The sequence below is a fragment of the Bombus fervidus genome, chromosome 14, assembly GCF_041682495.2.
Source record: "Bombus fervidus isolate BK054 chromosome 14, iyBomFerv1, whole genome shotgun sequence".
Taxonomy (NCBI): domain Eukaryota; kingdom Metazoa; phylum Arthropoda; class Insecta; order Hymenoptera; family Apidae; genus Bombus; species Bombus fervidus.
The window spans coordinates 10359586-10380037 of record NC_091530.1 but is presented as its reverse complement, the minus strand read 5'-3'; the positions used below and the strand labels follow the sequence as shown (position 1 = coordinate 10380037).

At 37.8% G+C, this 20452-nt stretch overlaps 1 protein-coding gene across 1 annotated transcript; it reads left to right on the top strand.

The window, feature by feature from the left end:
* Positions 1-1198: 1198 nt before the first annotated feature.
* On the top strand, positions 1199-12675 carry LOC139994196 (uncharacterized). The gene is made up of 2 exons (XM_072016607.1): positions 1199-2065; positions 8899-12675. Exons 1-2 carry the CDS (start codon positions 1863-1865, stop codon positions 9674-9676), a joined length of 981 nt encoding a protein of 326 aa, XP_071872708.1. The 5' UTR covers positions 1199-1862; the 3' UTR covers positions 9677-12675.
* Positions 12676-20452: the final 7777 nt, after the last annotated feature.

Genomic DNA, 20452 nt, shown 5'->3' with positions numbered 1-20452 from the left:
AAGCAAAGAAAAAATTCTTCGTTCATGGTGTGATCACTACAATACATGTGATGGTGTATTAATGAGGTTCGTCGATGACGATGGAAAAATTTCTGGGCGATGTATCGTCCATTTTGTAGATGATTGATGGTGTTTTGTCATATTTACTCGATAGATTTATTTAAAACTAGATATGCATTTTTATTGCAGGAAACAATATCTATCGTTACTGGATATCTAATTTGTATTATAGATTTATTTAACACCGGGGAACAATTGTTCTTTTTAATTTAAAATTGAATAACAAATTGGAATGATGATATATCAGATATATAAATAGCAATACATTTTATTATGCAATATTTGATAGATATGATATATATAAATTTAATTTGTCCAATAATTGCGTAAGTATTGTCTAACTGTAACGTAAGTATTGTTATCTAACTGTTCAGTCACTATTTAATATGCATATAAATAACAACTTTTCACATAATGGAAAGTATAAATATTAAAACAATAGAATTCCAAATGAGATAAAATACTAATGCCTATAAAATGAAATGCCAAATAATATGAAATACCGATATAGCAAATTATCGAATCGATAAAAGATTCATTCATTACTTTATTCATTACTAGTTACGGGAAATTTAAAAGTGTAAAGATGCATAGAATAACAGATAATACACAAATCCTCCTTAGATCCTTCAGACACGAATCTCATCGTCAGAGATGCGCGTAACGCGTTACGTCTGACACGTGACGGTCCTGTTCTACTTACGACCGTAAAAATCAATTCAGCTCGCGATTATCTAAAAGCCTTGATGTCGACCGGATGCAAGCTGACCATCGACGTCGACCAAACAGGTCAGAAAAGCGGTAGTACGATAATCTGCGTGACAGACACACAGCGAGAATCATGACCCGGCTGGCTGGCTGGCTGGCTGGCTGGCTGCCAACGTGTACAACGAGGAAACGTAGCTAAAAAACGAAGAGAGAAGAAGCACACCTCCACCTGTTGAACGCGCCTGTATCCTCCGTCCGCCATGTCGACGAAGGAGCCAATCGTGCTTGTCCATTAGCCGTGGACCATGGTGGGAGAGTAGAAACATCCCTGGTTGGCCGATCCTTGTCTCCTCCGCGTCCCACGGGACTCCAGCTACTCCACTCGGTCCCGATTCCTCCCTGGCTCATCCCAGACTCGATGTCAGAGAGGTCCTGACGGATTCTTACCAGTCCTCGTCACGGTATCAATCACATAGCTTCCCTACGGTTAACTTGGTGTCGGTGCGCTGTTTCTCTCCTTATGAGCAATCGAGAAGAAACCAGTTTAATTGAATCGAACAAGGACAGATCGAATGGAGAGGATTCAGGAAGCTGGTCTTAACGAGACATATTTGTATAATGTTGAAGAATGAATCTCTCTGTGAGTGGCTGCTGGAACGACGATCAGATTCGAAGAACATCTTTCGTGTGAATTTTGAAATCCGGTTAAAGGGGGTGAGTGTAAAAAGAGAAAGATTCTGGCTCGAAGATTCATAAGAAGATTGAAAGAGAAAGTTGATGACAGTTTTAAACAGCAGAGTTTTGTTGCGAGAATTTTGATTGGAATTGTGGTTTGAAGACTGAAATCGAGTCGTCGTTGAGCATGTGGAAATTGTTGACTTTGACAACCACGTGATCGAAAGTTGTAGAAAGGTGCAGTGTACAATATTTGTCAAGATCGATACTCACTGAGTAATGATGAAGGACAAGAATAGTGAAGAAAGAAATTGTTTATCGATAGAGAGATGTGAAAGAATGATAGAGGATAGGAATTGAATTTGTAGAAGGAATTGATCGAAAATAATTGTAGATCGTAGATCAGAATAACGGTCGAGATGTCATCGAAAACGCTTCACAACGAGCATATCAAACGTCCGATGAACGCGTTTATGGTGTGGTCACGAGGACAGCGACGGAAAATGGCCCAGGAAAATCCGAAGATGCACAATTCTGAGATATCGAAGAGGCTTGGCGCCGAATGGAAACTGCTCAGCGAAAGTGAAAAGCGACCTTTCATCGACGAAGCTAAAAGATTAAGGTGAGTATCGAAATTTTATTAAATATTCCACAAAAAAGTAACGTCTGTATCAGTTTCTACTGATAAATTTCGAGATCCTGAAAGAAAATCACGAAATTGATCAAATATTATTTTATTTATTTATTAAAATGCAAAATTTACTCAACCATGCTGTGCATTATAAATGTAGAATGAAATCTTGAAATAAGAATCCGATATGTTTTTTACATAATAACAAAATTAATGCTTAATAAAATAATGTAGAGATTGGGAAAATACAAGAGTAGCCGTCGCATGATGTTCGCTACTTTTTACACGCTTCTGAAGACACGACACGCACAACACACATTCTTGCCACATGTGCAACTCCAAATTTCCACGTGGGGTCACGCATCTGAGTCAACGTGTATATTTTCCGAATCAACCCTTGCTCACTATCGATAATTTAAACATCTACATATTTCGCTATCATTTTGCACGAATTTTTTACACAAGTTCAGAAAAATGCGTACATTGTATCATTCCCTCATAAATATTACGAAATTTCTTATAAAAAGACCAAACATTATAATTTTTCTGCGTATTATTCAAACTATCTTATTTACCAAATTTACAAAATCTACTAGATTATAATACGCATCATAAATGTTATAAAATTTATCATTAAAATACAAAAATTTTTTCTTAATAAAACAAAAATTGTAAAAATCTTCTAATTTTATTTCCGTTAAATTTTGTTCTCTAAAAGCATTTAAAAAAATATCGATCAGTTTTTATAAACATCAATTTTTGTGGTTTGTGAATCGAAATGTCTTTTTGAAAAAATATGAAATAGAAAGTTCGTTTCGTATCGCCTTCAATCAATATCGAAGATTTTTCTTTTGCGTGCTAATTGCTCTTTAGTCACGAGTGGCCGAACAAAATTATCGCATCGAGGCGTATCTGCAATAACTGTGAAGAGGATGAAAAACGAGGAAGGGGGATCTCGTAGTTCATAATACGGTACATTGTTGCTAAAGCTAAGGGCGTGCTGCGCTAAGCCAAGGGGTGGAATAGGGTGAACGAAGTGGTATTTATGGAGGTGGAGGGGACGGCCTCTTTATTACCGACCCTGAATATTTAATCATTGTTATGAGTTTATTTAGCTCGCCGTATGATGAACAGGTCGGAGAGATTTCACGATCGAACGACATTTTTATCATTTCTGTTTCATTCTTCACGCTATCGAGGGGAATTAATGAGGAAATGATTGCTACTTTAAACATAATATTCTATGTAGTCAGCTATAACTTATTCAACCCTTTAAGGAAATATTGGATACTATTTTGTGTGTTTCGAATGTGTTACGTTAAATTTTAACTTTCCCTACTTTCTTCCGGTTACTACTGTTTAAAAAAAAAAAAAAAATGAAGTAGTCGTTCTTCAAAAGAGAAATTCTTTTGGGCACTTGATATGCATTCCTAACGTTAACAAATGCAGTAAATAGAAAGAGCAATAAAAAGAAATGGAAACGAAGGAACTCAGACAAAGAACAATAAGACAATAAATACAGCGGAGATCGAGAGAACACGACGAAAGGAAGATTAATTTAAAAGTACGATGCAAGAACTGTCGATGGCAGAATCGAGGTCTGTCAGGGTTTTTCAAAGCAAAAATTGCCGGGACAGCGAATTGATAGGAGGCGGTTGGGGTTGAATATAACCGGCGCGGCGATGATGCTCGTAAAATAAATAATAGAATAATAAAGTCGGTTCTTCCTAAATTGTCGATTCAGTTTCAATTGCCAAGTATTCACTTTACCCCTCTTTTTTTCGTTCGGGCTAGATCGGTTTTGAAAAGAAAGAAAAATAAAAAATATATAGAAAGGGTAGAAGAAAGAAGAATCAATCGACTCGGTAGTGAATTCTATCAACGGAATGTAACATGGAATCCGCTTTTCTGTCGATGACCATGATCGAGTCCAACAAAAGGAATTATGAAGTTTCGCACTGACGCACAGTCCGTGTCAGTTGTGATTCGATTCCTTTTTTCACGGTATCGAATATTGCCCTTTTCAATTGCCGAATGAAAAATATTGTCCCGCCTAACAGACGCTACTGAAATTTTTTTCAAAAGTGGACAAATGTGTTCTCATTGTTTTGCAATCATCTTTTATTCGCAAACAATCCGTTCGAGTTTTCAAAGAGTCGTGCACATAGAATTCTCAAACTGAAAACTATATGTATTACATATATATTTCAGAAAAATTCTATTCCACATAATATGATTCTAAAACATAAAACATCAAAACAAGACCTATATATTCTTTAACCAGTATTTGTTACCAAACATGCTATGTCTTTTTATTTATTCTCAACGCAATCCTATTTTCCTATCATTGAAAAATTCCTCGAGTTTAAAAAAATGTGATAGAATTATTATTGAGGTATGTGTTTTTCAGGAGCGTTAAAACATTAACGCTTGATGTTTATGATGGGTTCTTCTACTCTTCATCTAGTGTTCAATAATAACAAAATATTTAATTCCAATTGTTTAGCTTTCTCAGCTTCCTAATTAAAAAAACAAAGTATATTGTGATGAACTTTCACTGGTAATAGTCTTTAAGGGTTAAACGTTCTTTTGATTGTTGAGATGAGAATGAGATTGAGAAACAAAAATTTGGGGATAAGCATGACCCTTCTGCAATGATTGAACTGGTATTATTAATGAAATTTTGCAAGCCATCTCACAAGTTTGATAACGAAACAAATTAATATTGATCGTCCTATTCAACATGAAAAGCACTTATACAATGGAAGCCTATTATCCATATTTTTTACTTACCAATTTTGTAACAATATCACTTAGATCGTAAGTAAATTATTTGTAGAGATTACCATATATTCTTCCACCACGTCCCATCTCAAAAAGAAACAACTCCACTGAAACAAACTAACAACCATCCCCACTGGAAGTCTGTAAAATCGACTTGAGGGAACCTCAATATTCATTCTACCCGCGAAAACGTTTCTCAGGTAAAGGTACAGAGAGTCAGGGGAGGAAAATTTCGAGCAGAGACGTGTAACGGCGAATCCGCTTTTCTAGCGGATGACGGCGTCGCTGACGATTCTGGTAACGGTAGTGTGCAAAAACGAGAGGGGTTGGCCCGCGGGGGAGGGTTGCCAAGAGAGGGAGGAACGGTCGTAAAATAAAGAGGAGAGGGCCCGATAAAAGTCGTTCCTCTGGAGCCAGGTTCCTGGTAGGAACGGGTTCCCCTGGAGCCAAGCCGTCACTGGCCCGACGTAATCTGTCCGTTCGTTCACGGCGACTCACAATGTGGCCCCCGAGATAACAAATAAAGCCCCATTGTCGCAATTGTGTGGATTTAAAAGGATTTGCGCGGCTCCTCTGCCGGCCCCTACCCTCTCCGCCGCTCCTGGTCTCACCCCCTCGCTTGCTGTTCGTTGGCTGTGCCGTGCTGCCACTGCTGCTGCCTGTCCTACGATACCCTCCTCCTCAACCCTCTTTTCTCCCAGCTCCTACAGACGCTCTGTCTACCCCGTTCTTGGTCGCGCACCGAGGAAACCGAGAAGGAAAGCGGCGAGAGTGAAAATGCTGCATCGAAACGGTGGTAAAGAATTGGTGAGTTAGAGTCAGTTGCGTCGATCAACGGTGTAAGGTGAAATGGGGAAGGTTAGTGGATAGGCGATAGGCAGCGAGATTTTGAAGATTTTTTATGTGGTTGGTGGGTTTTCTGCGGACGTTGTTAGAATTAATTATAAAGACTGATGTTTAGAAGTGGATGTAGGTAGAATGGAGACTAAAGGAGAAGAACACGAGAAACAAATCTCGAATTTTTTACAAAGGAGCTGTTTTAAAATTCAGTATATCGTCGATCAGGCCTGTTTTATCAAAATTGTTTTCGTATTTTCTGGTTTCCGAGCTAAACACGCGTTTCTTCGCCATATCCAACATTTTGAAAATATGTTGATGCAAATTCGTATATTGTTGAACTCGATTCAAAAAATGAAATGTTTCTTTTACCATGCAAATATAATAATGAATACTTCAGCTAGAATATTTGGTATACTTTTACATATTTAATTTTCCATATACGAAAAGATCAGTGTGAATAAACTCAACCTTCCTGATTCGCCTCACTGTCGCTATCATAATCAAAACCATCCCCCTTAGGATAGACATAACCGAGAGATATGGAAAACAAGATCAAACTTTTTACATATTGCAATAATTATCGAAAGGTATATAATATGGACCAATTTATCCAACAATAATCGGTCACATCGACGACCGATATTCGGTTACAGGGGTCGTGGGAAGACCGTCACGAGGACATCGAGAAAGTCCGTCGATCGTTGGCAGCACAATGACATTTATGACGAATCGTTACACTAACGACATTCGCTAGACCACCAGAGGACAATCGTGACTAATTGTTATTGTTTCTTGTTGCGGCAGCCGCGAGCGCAACTACCGCGCGGCTTATGTCCACCGATATGATATAACGCGTTGTTTATCGCACGGTTGGAAGTGGTGTGTGGTCACACCCTCTCCCTGCTAGCTCTGGCAGTGTGCTATTTTCCCTGTGTGATGGTGGTGGTAGAGGGCTCCAAGCGAATTGTAAAGATTACGCCCGATGTTTATGCATTTATGCTGAATTATTGTCGGCGGGGCTTTACCGATGTTTATGCTGATTTACGCTTTGTGCTATCTGCCGGGACACATTGTCCCGGAATTATTATTCCGCTGCGTCACTCTCGCCGCGAGGAACCGAAATTTCGGATTTCGTTCGCGAGTTGGAAAATTCTCCACCGTTATACACCTCGTGGCTCGTTTTCGACCACGCCGATACGAACCATCGGTTTTGCCAATGTGCAGCCTGACGTCCCTCGTTATTCCTATCGTTCGTTCCCAAGAATCGATGATACACTCGAAATATAGAAAATATAGAAATATGACGACACTTGTCTTCCAAAAATAAGATGGATTTGGATCTATTTCCAGTATTTTATTAATATATCATTGAATTGGAAAGTTAAAAATTTCATCATTTTATTTATTTCCTTTATTACAATCATTTTATTCGTCTATTTGGTAAATGAATGCTACAAGATCGATGTCGAAATTGTGTAAGATGTCCTGATAAATTCATCACGTAGTACAGTACCTAAAGATTTATATATTCGTAGATTTAAAAGAAATATTTTACATAATATATAAATGATATGGGATTAATTTTTTACCAAGCTCATATTTACAGTAAATCCATGTAACTGATGCATATATCTACGTTCCTAGATTCCTTTCAAATTCTACCATGATAGTCGTATCTCATCACGGTATTCATGATACTTCAAAATATTTTATATAACACACACAATATATTCATAAAAGATGTCTATATATGTTCAAATATTTTCGCCAGACACTGTTCGCCAGAACATATCAATGCTGAAAAGTACTAAAAACCCCTGGCGAGATGGTCGAAGTAATTCGAGTGGTTGTGATTGTGCGCGCGTTTTCCGGCAGGATTCCCCAACGCGAAACTCTAGGCACGTAAAAAAGAGTTCCCGCCCGTGAAACACCTATCTCGCTCGCTTTCTTTTATCTCCGTGAGGCGAAGCATAAATAAGGACTGCGTTTGTGCGCCTCTTGGGTACATAATGGAGTATTATGTGACGGAGATACCACGGGGTTCTGACTCTTCCCTTCCTCCCCTCACTTTTACCAGCCTGTCGACACAAACGTGGCGTCGACTGCGCCTTCAGTCGGGGTGTGTGTACAAGATATTAGCTGCAAATACCCATGGTGTCCCGTATCGTGTTCTAGTACCACGATAATACGTTCCTTTGTACGGATAACGGTGTCGAGAGCAAAGTTTACCGAATTCTCGAGTGTCTCATCTCGTCTCGCGCGATTCTTCCAGTGATAACGCGACACCTTGGATTATCGAAGATTGATAGAGGGCGACATCATTGTTTAAAACTGCGCAAAGACTGATTTTTCTTGGTAAACTTGAAAAATAATCTATATTTTAACGAGATACGATGCATTTACTTATACTATTTATATATATTTCTAAATATACATTAGAAAAATACTTGTCAAAAGTGGTTTTGCTCTAAATATAGATTAGATACACTTGTCAAAAGTGCTTTTGCTCAAATTAATATCGACTTGTATTATTCAAATCTACGTTATTTAATCGAATATTTCTGTTGCGTTCTAAACGCGTTTTTTCGTTATGAAAGATTCGTGAAAACTCCTAGAATCTTGCAAGCGTTTTCGTTCAACCAGCGGTGCCAGAGATTATGCCTTCGACCCTTCGAAGAACTATCGCGTTCGCCGTAACAAAACTATTCAATTAGGCCACCCCTGAAACGCTCGAACACAAGCCTCCCTTACAACCTAGCGATAGCAGGTTTAGCGGTAGATTTACGATAGCTACGAAGATCTTAAAACTTCATATAACGAAAAAATTAAATGAACGTTTCATTCTTCTCGCCTTAATCATCGTTAATAAATCATAACAAATTATCAATAAATATTACATTAAATAATTATTACTTATCGTTAATTAGTAAATTGTTGTGTATGTTGACCTAGATCTTATATTAATGTTCCTTAATCAGACATTAAATCCATCATTCGTTAAAAAAAAGACATATTGTCACCTCAATAAAGACATACAATAATATTCAATAAAGACAAAATAATATTCTTCAAATATATCGTAGGTATCGCGTACCAATCTATTCTTTATTTAATTATAATATTCTATTGAAACTTTGTTTTAATTATAATCTTCTATCAAACGTTTAATATGGTAACACAGAAAAACATTTTCCTTGCAGAGCCCTCCACATGAAAGAGCACCCAGACTACAAGTACCGGCCGCGCAGGAAGCCAAAATCTTTAGTAAAAAAAGAGAACAAATTCGGTTTCTCGATATCACCCCTGATGTCCTCGGGTGAGACCTTAGGCAATATATCGAGAAGCCTCTTACCACCTTTGGCACCACCATCGCACCACACGTTGATGAGCCACGAGGATCTCAAGATTCCCCGTTTCTTCCCGCCATTTCCATACCCCCTATATCCTATACAACACAAACTTGGAGAAGAGTTCAACGGTGGTAAATTGGCCGCAGATTTGGCGCTTCAAGCACTCTACGGAGGCAGCACCTTTTATTCGAGCCATCAAACCATGTCCTGGCCGGGATTATCAACAGCGACCTGTCTTCAACCCAATTGTGGCTGTCCAAGTCCACCTAAAGATCCAAAGAGGCCGTACTTGCCCACCAAATTAGAAGAAAGACCCTTTTCTAGTCCAGGTAAGCCAGAAGAGGATGGATTTCCTTCAGACAGAGACTCTAGCAAGGAAGAATCTCGATATAGAAAACTTGAAGAAGATACGTACTTGTCTTCGGTCGACAGGCACCAGGAAGACAGGTCTCAAGATAGATTTTCTTCGTCTTCTTCTTCGTCACCTACCGATCAGACAGAGAAAGCTGTTAATAGTGTTCCAACGACGACGTCGACCGCGACGACAAAGGTGGAGAGCGCGTTTTCGGTTCAAAATCTGACGTCGTCCAGTTCAAATTTGGGAAGTCATCGCGGCCACGTCATATGAAGGCCGCTTCCGGTTCTCCCGGATCTAAACTTCCGGGGGAACCTGGTACCACCTGGATGGCCAAGCACTGACTGGTGGAGGGTACCACCGATGTTATCGCCCATTCCTCAGACCACGGTGACGAATTTAAACGCACCACCGAAAGACGACGAAATTCAGTTACAAGAAGAACAGAGAAACTCCGTGATGGCTAGGTCGAGGGGCATTCATATTGGAAATGTACAGTGATCATTGATGCTCAGGAAGATGAATGGTTTCTAAAATGATTCGATTGAAAACTACTTGAAGGTTCATAATCTGTTATGTAAACGATGACAAAAGGAAGTTATCAATCGTGTATATGATGTAAACGGAACTTTTCATTGGAAAAGTGACTCTTCTACGAATCGGAAATTTACATTTATGGAATCTTATACTCTCCTCCTTAGTTAAAATGTCTTATCTACCACCTTGAAACTGAAGAAAGCTGAAGTTAAATAGTGTAGTTTGTTCTATCTTTAGTTTTCTTCGTTCAATCGAAAATACTTAGTCATTATTTCGTAAGAGCATGTGTAATATAACATATTGTTAAAAGAAAAAAACATATGGAAATACTAATTGGGTTCATACTTGAACCTAATTAATTGTTATGTAAATGCTATAATAAATACGATGACATGTAAATACCTTCCGTATCCGCTGCATATCTTTAAAAATACTAGATAGGATATTTTGATGAAGGAGGGCTGTATAGAAAAAGGTATGAAAGATGAACCACGAAGATCGTCGATCGTTCGTAACCTGTTGCGTTGTGTGATAATTCCAACAGCCTACTTAACCTGTTTTTTACGATTGTATATATGATATCTCGTTAAGAGAAAATTCTAAAACCTGGTTGGAGACCTCGAGAAATACCACATCATCCCAGTGATGTTCCACAATGTCCACGAGTGATCTTACTCTTGGGGGTTGCAGCTTTTTCGCTAGGAAGACGGAACGAGTCGAACTTTTCGACGAGAATTCGTTATGCGACTCGACGGTGGATTCCAAAGCCGAATCGATAACTCGCCACGGCCAAAATCCTACAAAGAGAGAAGCGAAAGGGTCCTTTCTGGCAAAGCGTGTACAGGGATGCCAGAGAAGAGTCCAATTTTGATGAGATAACCAACCCTCTCGGTGGCACATATTACCGCACACGCGAGCCCAAAGCGTCACGGGAGGACAGAAAAGAGCCCCCATACGAGCGAAGAGAGGTAGGAAAAAAATAAAACCCTCTTCGAGCAGAGGCAAATCTCTTCTTTAGGGCGCGGCCATGCGAAATAAGCCAAACATTCTGAATGCTAACGTAGATGCGACACAGCGGACCTGTATACGCGTTATACCACCCCCCCTCGTCTCCTCACGAGATGATTTTATTGCGTCGCGCATTGATACTGCAACTCCCTGATATTTTCCCTGTGTCTTTCTCATTTTTCTTTTCTGTTTCTGTTATTTGTTAATTTCCTTTTTTAGCAACCTTGTAATTGCTAGATCGCCGGTTAGTGGTGATTGTGAGGGAGAGATTGGTAAGTGAATCGACGAAATGAATTTATTTTTACGTCTTTTTTTAGCTTTCATAAAGATTTTGAAGTCTTGTGATCCTTTTGAGATCCTTTTGCACAATTGAATTGATATTATTAGCGAAATTTTATAAATCACAAGATGTTAGTGTCAATATATCTTCCCGTGCAATACTAAAACGTTTGTTAATGAAGCAAATGGAATTTGAGGAAGTATACGTTATCTAATTGTTCTATTTAATGTAAAATTTTAGAAAGGAAATTATTGACTCATAACTTATAACTTGTTGATTTACTAATATTTATTGTGCAAGAGGACCCTGGTTATTACTGTTGTACTTTTTTATGTTATTTGTGGTTCTATTGTTGTTTTGTTTTCCAGTTAGAAAATATTGACGAAAGAGTTTATAATAAATAGACTATGAATATTTATGTATATATATGTAGAATACACATAATATAAAAAGATACATAAAATATCCAAAGTACTCATTATACTACCTTAAAGGTAAATCTTCTATTTTCTAAATTGTGTGCATAAAAATTCACAGTCCAGTAATGTGCAGCATACAAACTGTATAACTAACAGTTTAGTATTTATCAATTAATTTTATACTTTAGAAAGTTTCGAAGCTAAAAATAGTATTAAAAAAAAACTTGTTTAAAGAACGAAGTTCATACGTGATCTAGTATCGTTTATCATATCTCTCTCATAATCCTACTGAAAAGAAACTACATAAAAGCAGGACGCAAAAGTGTCGAACATTCTTTTTCGAATGGCATAGAAATATACGAAGCTGTAATTTATTACTGTGAAGCTTTAAACAATTGGCCAGTAATAATAAAACGTTCAATTCGAGCAAATTGTTTGCAGACGTGCCATTCTGTCCGCGAATTGCTCAATTCGTTGCTGGTCCCCTTTGACCTCTTCCCCCTGTTCACGCAGTTTTATTGCAGCTGATTTTTCGCGATCGACGCACACCCGTATATTCAAAATTTTATACGCTTGTTTTGCCGCGCGAGACACGTATTTTTCGGTGAAAAATTTCGACCATGACGATCGAGCCTCACTACCGACCAGAATGGAAACTAATTCCCACGCACACTTCCCCCACATCTAGAAATTGTATACAGTTAACAAAAAAAAAAAAAAAGAAGAAAAAAGAAAATCGTAACGATCATAGAGAATCGACGATACAAAAAAAAGAATACCTATAATGTAAAGCGTATTGTAAACAAATAGAAACATATCTTCTTGATATTTACATAAGTTCCTCGGCTACCGTTCATTTTCAACGTTAAACGAGAGAAAAGACGAGAAATATAGAGGATCATGTAGGGGTTTTCCATTAATCACAAAAAATGGCTGCGTTAACGCCCCAGGCGATATGCACGTAATCATTGTTAATTATTTGCTGTAACATAACGCGACGTTTGTAAATAAATTGGATCTTAACCGAAGCATTTGACTTGCCTGTGCTATATCCTAATTGCGTAAAAGATTCTTTGATAGCAGTAACATCACGTTTTGCATGTTTCCTTTAAGCATTTTTATAATACAAGAAATTAATTTAACTTTTCCTGCACGATCATTTTATGGAATACTCAAATTTCTATAATACCACAGGGCTTTGATTATTCGAACTAATCATGACACGCTCAAGGTAATCGAATATTTTACCACCAATTATTGCGAGTTACTTTATAAAAATTAATATTAGATAGAAACAAAAGCTTGTAAATAAAAATGTAACTATCTCTTTCGATTTTTGTTCCTGTTTCACGATGTTTCTTACAAGAAACCATCCTTAAGTTTTTCATTAATTAATATCCCTATAATTATGCGTTTCGTTAATCAATATTCCAATAATCAAACCTCTACTACATTTCAGTTTTAAACTACCTATTGAATGAACAGTATACTTCTTATTTCACCGAAATATTACAGATGGTTACATGTGTGCTCGAGAACTAGTCCTTGACACAGAAGGTGAAAAGTAACCAGGATCGATCAAGAAACCATCGACACGTATCTCCCACGTATTTGTAGAACTAATCGGAGGTTATGTGAAGGAGGAATCGTCGTAGGGGAAAATCTAAAGGACGAGAAGGAGGAACTTTCACGCCTCCCCTTCGACCCTCGATCCTCCCCTCCGTTGCGTCGTGTTTTATTTCTGATAGCGACGCCTCCGTCGTCGCCGCGAGGACATTATCGCCACCGCGAAGGACCTTTTCTTCCCCCATAAAGGCAATCACGCTTTCTTCGTGGCGAGATAACAGCAGAATGGAGAGCCAGAGACGTCTCCGTTCGCGCCAACGAATTCAACCACGATTCCATAATTCTTCGTACGACCATGAAGCGAGCAAAGCGATTCTTTCCACTTTCTTTCTTATTATGAATAGAATTCTGTGAAACCTACGAGCATATTGTTTTCTATGTCGATTTTCAATTAAGTAATACATGAAATTATTCGCGGTAATTATATGTTGAAAATGTTCAAGTCTTGAAATTATTTTTTAATTGCTGCTTAGTGTGTAATTAATCGTAATTTTGATCTGAAGCAACACACAACGCGAAATATTATATTAATCTTCGTTTTGATCAATTTAATGAATATAGCTATAGGACTGTAATCGTACTCTTCTTGTGTCCGTATTTTCGAAGATTTATAAAATTGTGAATTTTTTTAAGAATTAGTACGAACTAATGAAAGAATGATCTTTAATTACAATGAAATGAAAACATATTACAATTCTTTGGAGAATAGACATTTGAGACACTACTGTGATAAATTAAAACCTGAGCTTATAAGTTATAGTTATAATATATTATACAATACATATCTCAAATTATATTTCAATAACTATAACATGATTATACTTTAAACGTGTGTTTCTTTATAACTGTAACTTACAAGTTCTGATATCACAATACCTTACCAAGTAATCAGCATATGTATTTCCAATTCATCAATAGTTAGTATCATTTCTTCGTTATCGAAATAATTCGTAGAGAAATTCATGACTTTCTAGCCTCGAAAGGACACGAATACGAATAGAAGTAGTTCGATCGAAAATGTGGACGTTTAAAATCTGAAGGAGGGCACGAGGAACGACCGGAAGCCCGAAGAACCGACGTAGACTCGAAATGCACGGTGGGTGTTCCGATTCGAAAGTGATTACATTTGACTTGGATTCGTGCCTCCTTACGGCAAAGGCAGCCTCTGCCGGTACAGAGCCTCGGCAACGAGGACATTCTTCCCCGACAATACCTCCCACAATCGAGCGAGCAGCACTTCCGCGCATACTAATGGAGAGGCGCCTAGACTCCTTTGGCCAGCCAGTAGTCGACGCCCCAATCCACCCTTTCCCCCTTTTCACCCCTTTGCACGCCGCCGTGGAAAACTTCTCCTAGCGGAGAAGACGTCCTCCTCTAGTTTCTAGCAGAAAAACACCAGACCACGATGCATTTTTCCAAGGAAGTCGATTTTACGTTCTTCGACCACTTTTGTAAAATGGGAAAAAAATTAGAGATGAAATGGTTGTTTTAATGATAAAAAGAGGTAAAGGATTAGATAGGAAGTGTGTTATACTGAATAAGCTTTAATACTAGTGTTAGTATCCAGTTTCTAACGTGTACTTACATACTATATAAAAATAATTACAATAAAATGGAAAATGAAAAACATATGTAATAAAAAGCTGTTTCAAAATTAGAACTGCTAAATTTATGAAAGTAACGGATTTTAATTTTCTTGTTTATATGTAAATTATATTTTGATCTTAATAAAAGTGAACATTAATTTTATTAAAAGTATCCACTACTTTGCTAATGTACGAAGATAATCTTCAAAAAGTTCACAAACTTCTTACTCCACACATGATGCTATTACAAAGTCTTTAGACAAATGAAGATCCACGCTGAAGGAGGAGATTAAAATATTCAAGCAACTTCTTACAGATTCATAAATTTAACTATGGGCAGTTATTTATGCAAATACTTTTACGAATATAATTAAAGAAATAATAGCAGGAAAAGAAGCAAATAGAGATTTGTTTTATCCCATTAAATATTGTAAAGCACACTTTGAATACTTTAACTTTAAATCGATAAATGCATGGACACCATCGTTTTCTCATAAATCTGGCTTACTTTATACCTGCCATAACCAGTTCACAATGGAAAGAACAACGAGCTCACTGTCTATAAGAGAAATTAGAAATGTTTAACTTTTATCCTTCAGTGTGTAAAACCTACTCCATAATATCACACCTTTTTCCAAGACTCTTTTAGCTTCAAAAAATTCGGACGACATTTGAACGCGAAGAAAACAAATTAAAGAATATGAAGAAGACGACACGCGACTCGATAGACATTTTAATTGCAAATTATATAAGCGCTTTTGTAAGCACCGCGTGAGTGGTAGCTCGAGCGCATCGCACGAATCGTTTGATTGCGGAAAATGACGGGCGGCGATGGCGCGAGTGGAAGTTTTGAGTGGGCGTCGGTCCTGACAGACAATGAGGCATTCAGGGGTGGCATTGTCGGGCCGACAACTGCGTTACCGTAGACAAACCCGAAATCACCGGCGCTATCGCCGTCCCAGATCCGATTATGCGAATAATAAAATGCAGCGAAGCAGAGGAGAAGAAAGAGAGAGAAAGGGATGCAACGTGGTAAAGCAATGGATGCAGGGGTAGCGGTGAGAAGTTTGTTAATAGCGTCAGGGTTGCATCTTTTTCTTCTTTTCAACCTCACCCTGCTCTCCCTTTTTATAGGGCGACGATAATCCTATGAATTCTGATAGTGGGTTAACATAAAAGATGACTCGAAGCTCTGAACATAGTCGCAGTTCTTTTAGGCAAAGTATTTTTATATTATATTCTTAATCTATTTTAATTCTTTATATTATTTAAAGATTATCCGATTTTTATGAGAATAGAAGTGAAATTTATTAAATTGCAAATATTTTTATGAACATAATTAAAGAACAATCAAAGTACGTCAACTAAACTTTATCATCTGTATCATGTATTTCTTGTTCTTTAATTTCCAATGTTTCATAACTCCTAAAATTTTCATCACTATATACCTTATTTCAATTATATAACTCGCATTTACCATCGTAAAACAAAATTACTTATTAATAAATGATAAAATCCAGAAAGAATCAATTTTACAAATATTACACGTAAAACATTGAAGTCGGAGAATGAATTCAGAGCAAGAATACACAATGTCTTCGATAGAGGATCAATTGACAAAGTGGGTCGTGCGAATATTCGCCTGGAAACTAGGTAACAGGGACGTTGATCGGTCGTAAGGAAGACAAACGTGGCCAAGAATCGTCGTAGAAACGATATTCTCCCAAGCAGCGGCTATAATTATGCATCAAGGGTCGTCAAGTCCGGCCCAAGTTGGGGAACTTGGTTAATTAGGGACGGTAGTCAGACGCCGCCCGGTATTGTCCGGCACTGTTGACTTCCGGCCTCTTCTCGCCGCCACGAAAGCCCCGCAGAGAGGTAGTACGGGGTTGATTGTTTCATTGTTTCCGACCCCACTGTCAAATGCCACCACGCTGAATAGCGTTATTGTTATTTCAGGCCATGGCGCAGACAATCCAAGGGTTTTCGGGATCCCCACCCGCTTCGCGGTTTAATGTCGAGGTATGTCGACTTCGGGCACGTCAACAATCGCGTTGCCTTCTTCTGCTATTGCGCTTGAAACTTTACCAGAGAAAATGAACGGAGAACTGGACAAGAGTTTAATAAGTATCTCGATATATCGGCAATAAATTAGAAACGCTCGTAACAAAAATGACCATCGTCCATATCTATCTCTTTCCCGAAAGACGAGAGAATATTGTAGCATTTTTTAATTTCTTTAATTTCTGAACATGGAACTGTGTTTAATGGAATCATGAAGTTACGAAACTTTGGTAAAGATTGCTTTGTAAAACCATCTAATTTCTATTTGGTAATAAATTATGACATGGATCATTTTTCATAATAATGATAAAATTGATCATATCACAAACATTACCTTTTGTAATCTAAGAGATTAAGTTAATTTGACTTAATTTAAGAAAATTGGAATTTATAGTACCTATGTCTGGTTTCTAATAACACGATAGTTGAAAGCAAACTTTTCACATTCTTATCGTTATCACATTACAGAAGGTCGTGGTTTCAATTTTTATAAAATGACTAGCTAAAAATGATATTATTAAAAAAAAGTCCAATTTATATCGAAGATTATGATTTCCTTGCAAAAAAAATTAAATTCTAAAATATTGATAACGCTTCTGTTACGATCTCCGATAACATCCTTCGTCGATTTATCGATTTTTCCGCAAGAATCGTGTGACCCTCGGTGGCCCACCTTCGTGTCGACCGGAAGTCCGTCCAAGCAGCGCCCACTGGCCGCTTTCGGTTTTTCAATTTCGCATAATGTCTGGGCATGGTCTATCGGCGTCTTGGAAAAGCGCGCACGTGATAAGATAGCCATGGCCAATACCAGGGAATTTACGTTCGGCATAAGTTTGCCTTATATATGAGCGTCCACGGGAAATGCGACGATCCTATCGGTAGCGGCTGGGTCATGAAGATCCGTCCGTGAAATGTTGCCCTGGCTAGTATTTTACTAGTCGTGGGGGATGCGACGTGTTCGAAAAGCGACCGCGAAACCGTTCAAAACGAACGGAGATAAACTGAACCCTGTGGTCAAGTGCTGTCTTTTAAAATGGTAATCTGTTACCCGGAAGTCGATCGATGATCGTGCCACTACTATCGAGTGAACATATATCTTTGCTCATAAATATCAGAATACTTAAAAAAATTTAGATAGATCTGAGAAATCATTAGGAAATTATTTGAACCTAAGAACTGTTGTCTCATTTGACTTTCAATATTTCAGGAAATATTTTTTAACATAGGATTGAAACAAACATAGGAAGTCATACATATCAACAACGATTTCTTCATGTTTAGAAATCGTTTAAGAAGTCGTTTAAGAAGATAAAAGCTCAATTACGTCAAAAATGATCTTTAAAAAATGCAATAGGATTAACTTGGAGGATTTTAATTTCAGTATGGACGTTCAATAAATACCAAAAGTGGACTTCGAACAGAGTAAAGTGCACATTCAATGATAATAACACCCAAGGAAGGGAGTAAATCTGGGAAAGATCATTTCCGACGGAGCGTCCCATGCTTCAAGCTTCGAGAAAGAATCGCGTGTAGGTCTGCCGAAGGAAGGAAGAGAGGAGAGAAAAAAAAAGGTTAGCAGAGGGGGCCATTCTGGGGATACTTCATCACGATTTAACGCCATAAAAGTCGCATAAGGCCCGACACCGGTGATGCCCCGACACCTTCTACCGCGGATTGGAAACAAAATGTCGTAAAATATCGGGTGGGAAGCTTCGGCCAATGATTCCCTCCTTTCCTCACCCCTTTCACCCCTGCCTGTTTCCAACAGTATTCCGGCTTTCCCTCTCGTTTCCGCGCCATACCGGCTGACCTGAGAACGACGGATATAAAATCGCGGCTGGTAGGGGCTGGCAGGCCACGCGGCGGTAAATATAAATAAAAATGGAAAGCCGACCATAATGGTCGATGGAAAGTATGACGCATACCTATACCCGTGGCTGTTTCAAATTGATATTTCGAAAGTGCCCCCGATGCAGGCGAACGTACATTTTTTCTCCACACGTTCTACTCTATTTTCTCATTCCTACCTTCTTCTACCCTGTGTAACATTGTCGAGCGTGGTTCTTCCGGTTTCAATGGTCCTCCAACTGACTGTTAAGCCTTGTTGCAGTCCTGAAATTTTTATAGCTATTCTCGTTCTCCTTCTCGTTCTAGTTCCCGTTTCAACAAACGCAAAGTTTTTTAACTTTGTATTAATAGTTCTTTCATATTTCTGTCAATCCCGTGATAGTCTTCGAATTTTTGTTTTTTAATTTCGCTCAGGAGAGAAACGAAAGACTCCTAATATTCTGTTAATGATTCCACCTTTTAAACTTTTCGTAGCCCTTTATGTCATATGACTATTAGCTTGTTTACTCACACATAAACAACAGATAAGTATTGTTTACCCAAGAAGATAAATAAAAACTTCTGTCAAAATGTTAATGTTCTTTTATCGCATTATACAAATCCACGTTACTCAGGATACGTTGTACTTTATTTTCGTTTTCCTTACTCCTCAACAGTATTTCTGTCTATGGCATATATAATTGATTTTATTTCCTTTCAACAGTTCTCAGCAGACACGGCATATCGTGACATCTCAAGTCCTACTTGGTGATCCCTTCCTTCGATCGCATAAAAATTAGACCACTGTTCTGCACGCCATTTCTGGAATCCCTTGATCACTGGATCAGCCGCTGAGAGGAGGATTCGATTTTAGCAAAAGAAAATTCTATCTGCTGGCAAATCTTCGTTTTTGGTTTCGTGTACTTATATGCAGAATATAGAAGATACTACATCACTGTGTTTCATTTGAAAGAATTTACTGACAATGTAAAGAATTTAAAGGAATTCATTTGAAGATTCTTTTAATTTTTTGTTAAAATTCATGGAGAAAATTTGATTATCAATAAAAGGTTCGTTTAGGTATGGAATAAAATTGAGAGTATTCGTGCGATATTCGTTTCGTTTCAGAATAGCTGGTATTCCGCTAGTGGCTCTAGACGGTAGTTCTAATCGATTTCAAAGGTTATAACGTCTTCAACTTATCCATACGACGCCTGACATCGACTGCATTGCACCAATATCGCGAATAAATCGCTTGATAAATACGTAAAACCGCCTAGACTCGCCAGTCATTATCGTTCCTCCGACGATTCACTTTAAATAATTCAATCATAGATATGCAAATGGGTAAAACGGTACCAATATACTAGCTTCCTAACTATATCACTGGCGATTTCTTCAAATGGTCAAAATTATTGTACGTGTTGCATATTGCTAAAATATAATAACGAAACACTGTATACTATAAACTCGTCAAATTTCAAATAACCAAAAAAATAATTAAAGAATGACGCGTTTGTCTTAAAAAAAAAACATTAATAGATACGCATTGTTATTTTTATAAAATTCATTTTATTAGATTTTTATTTTTGAAAAATACGTATATTTGTCTTATTAATCTTATCTTCTTTATCTAAGAAGAAAAAAGAATGGTTTACAATCTGTAAAATAGAAGAAAAAAGAAGAAATTTTCAGTGGATCG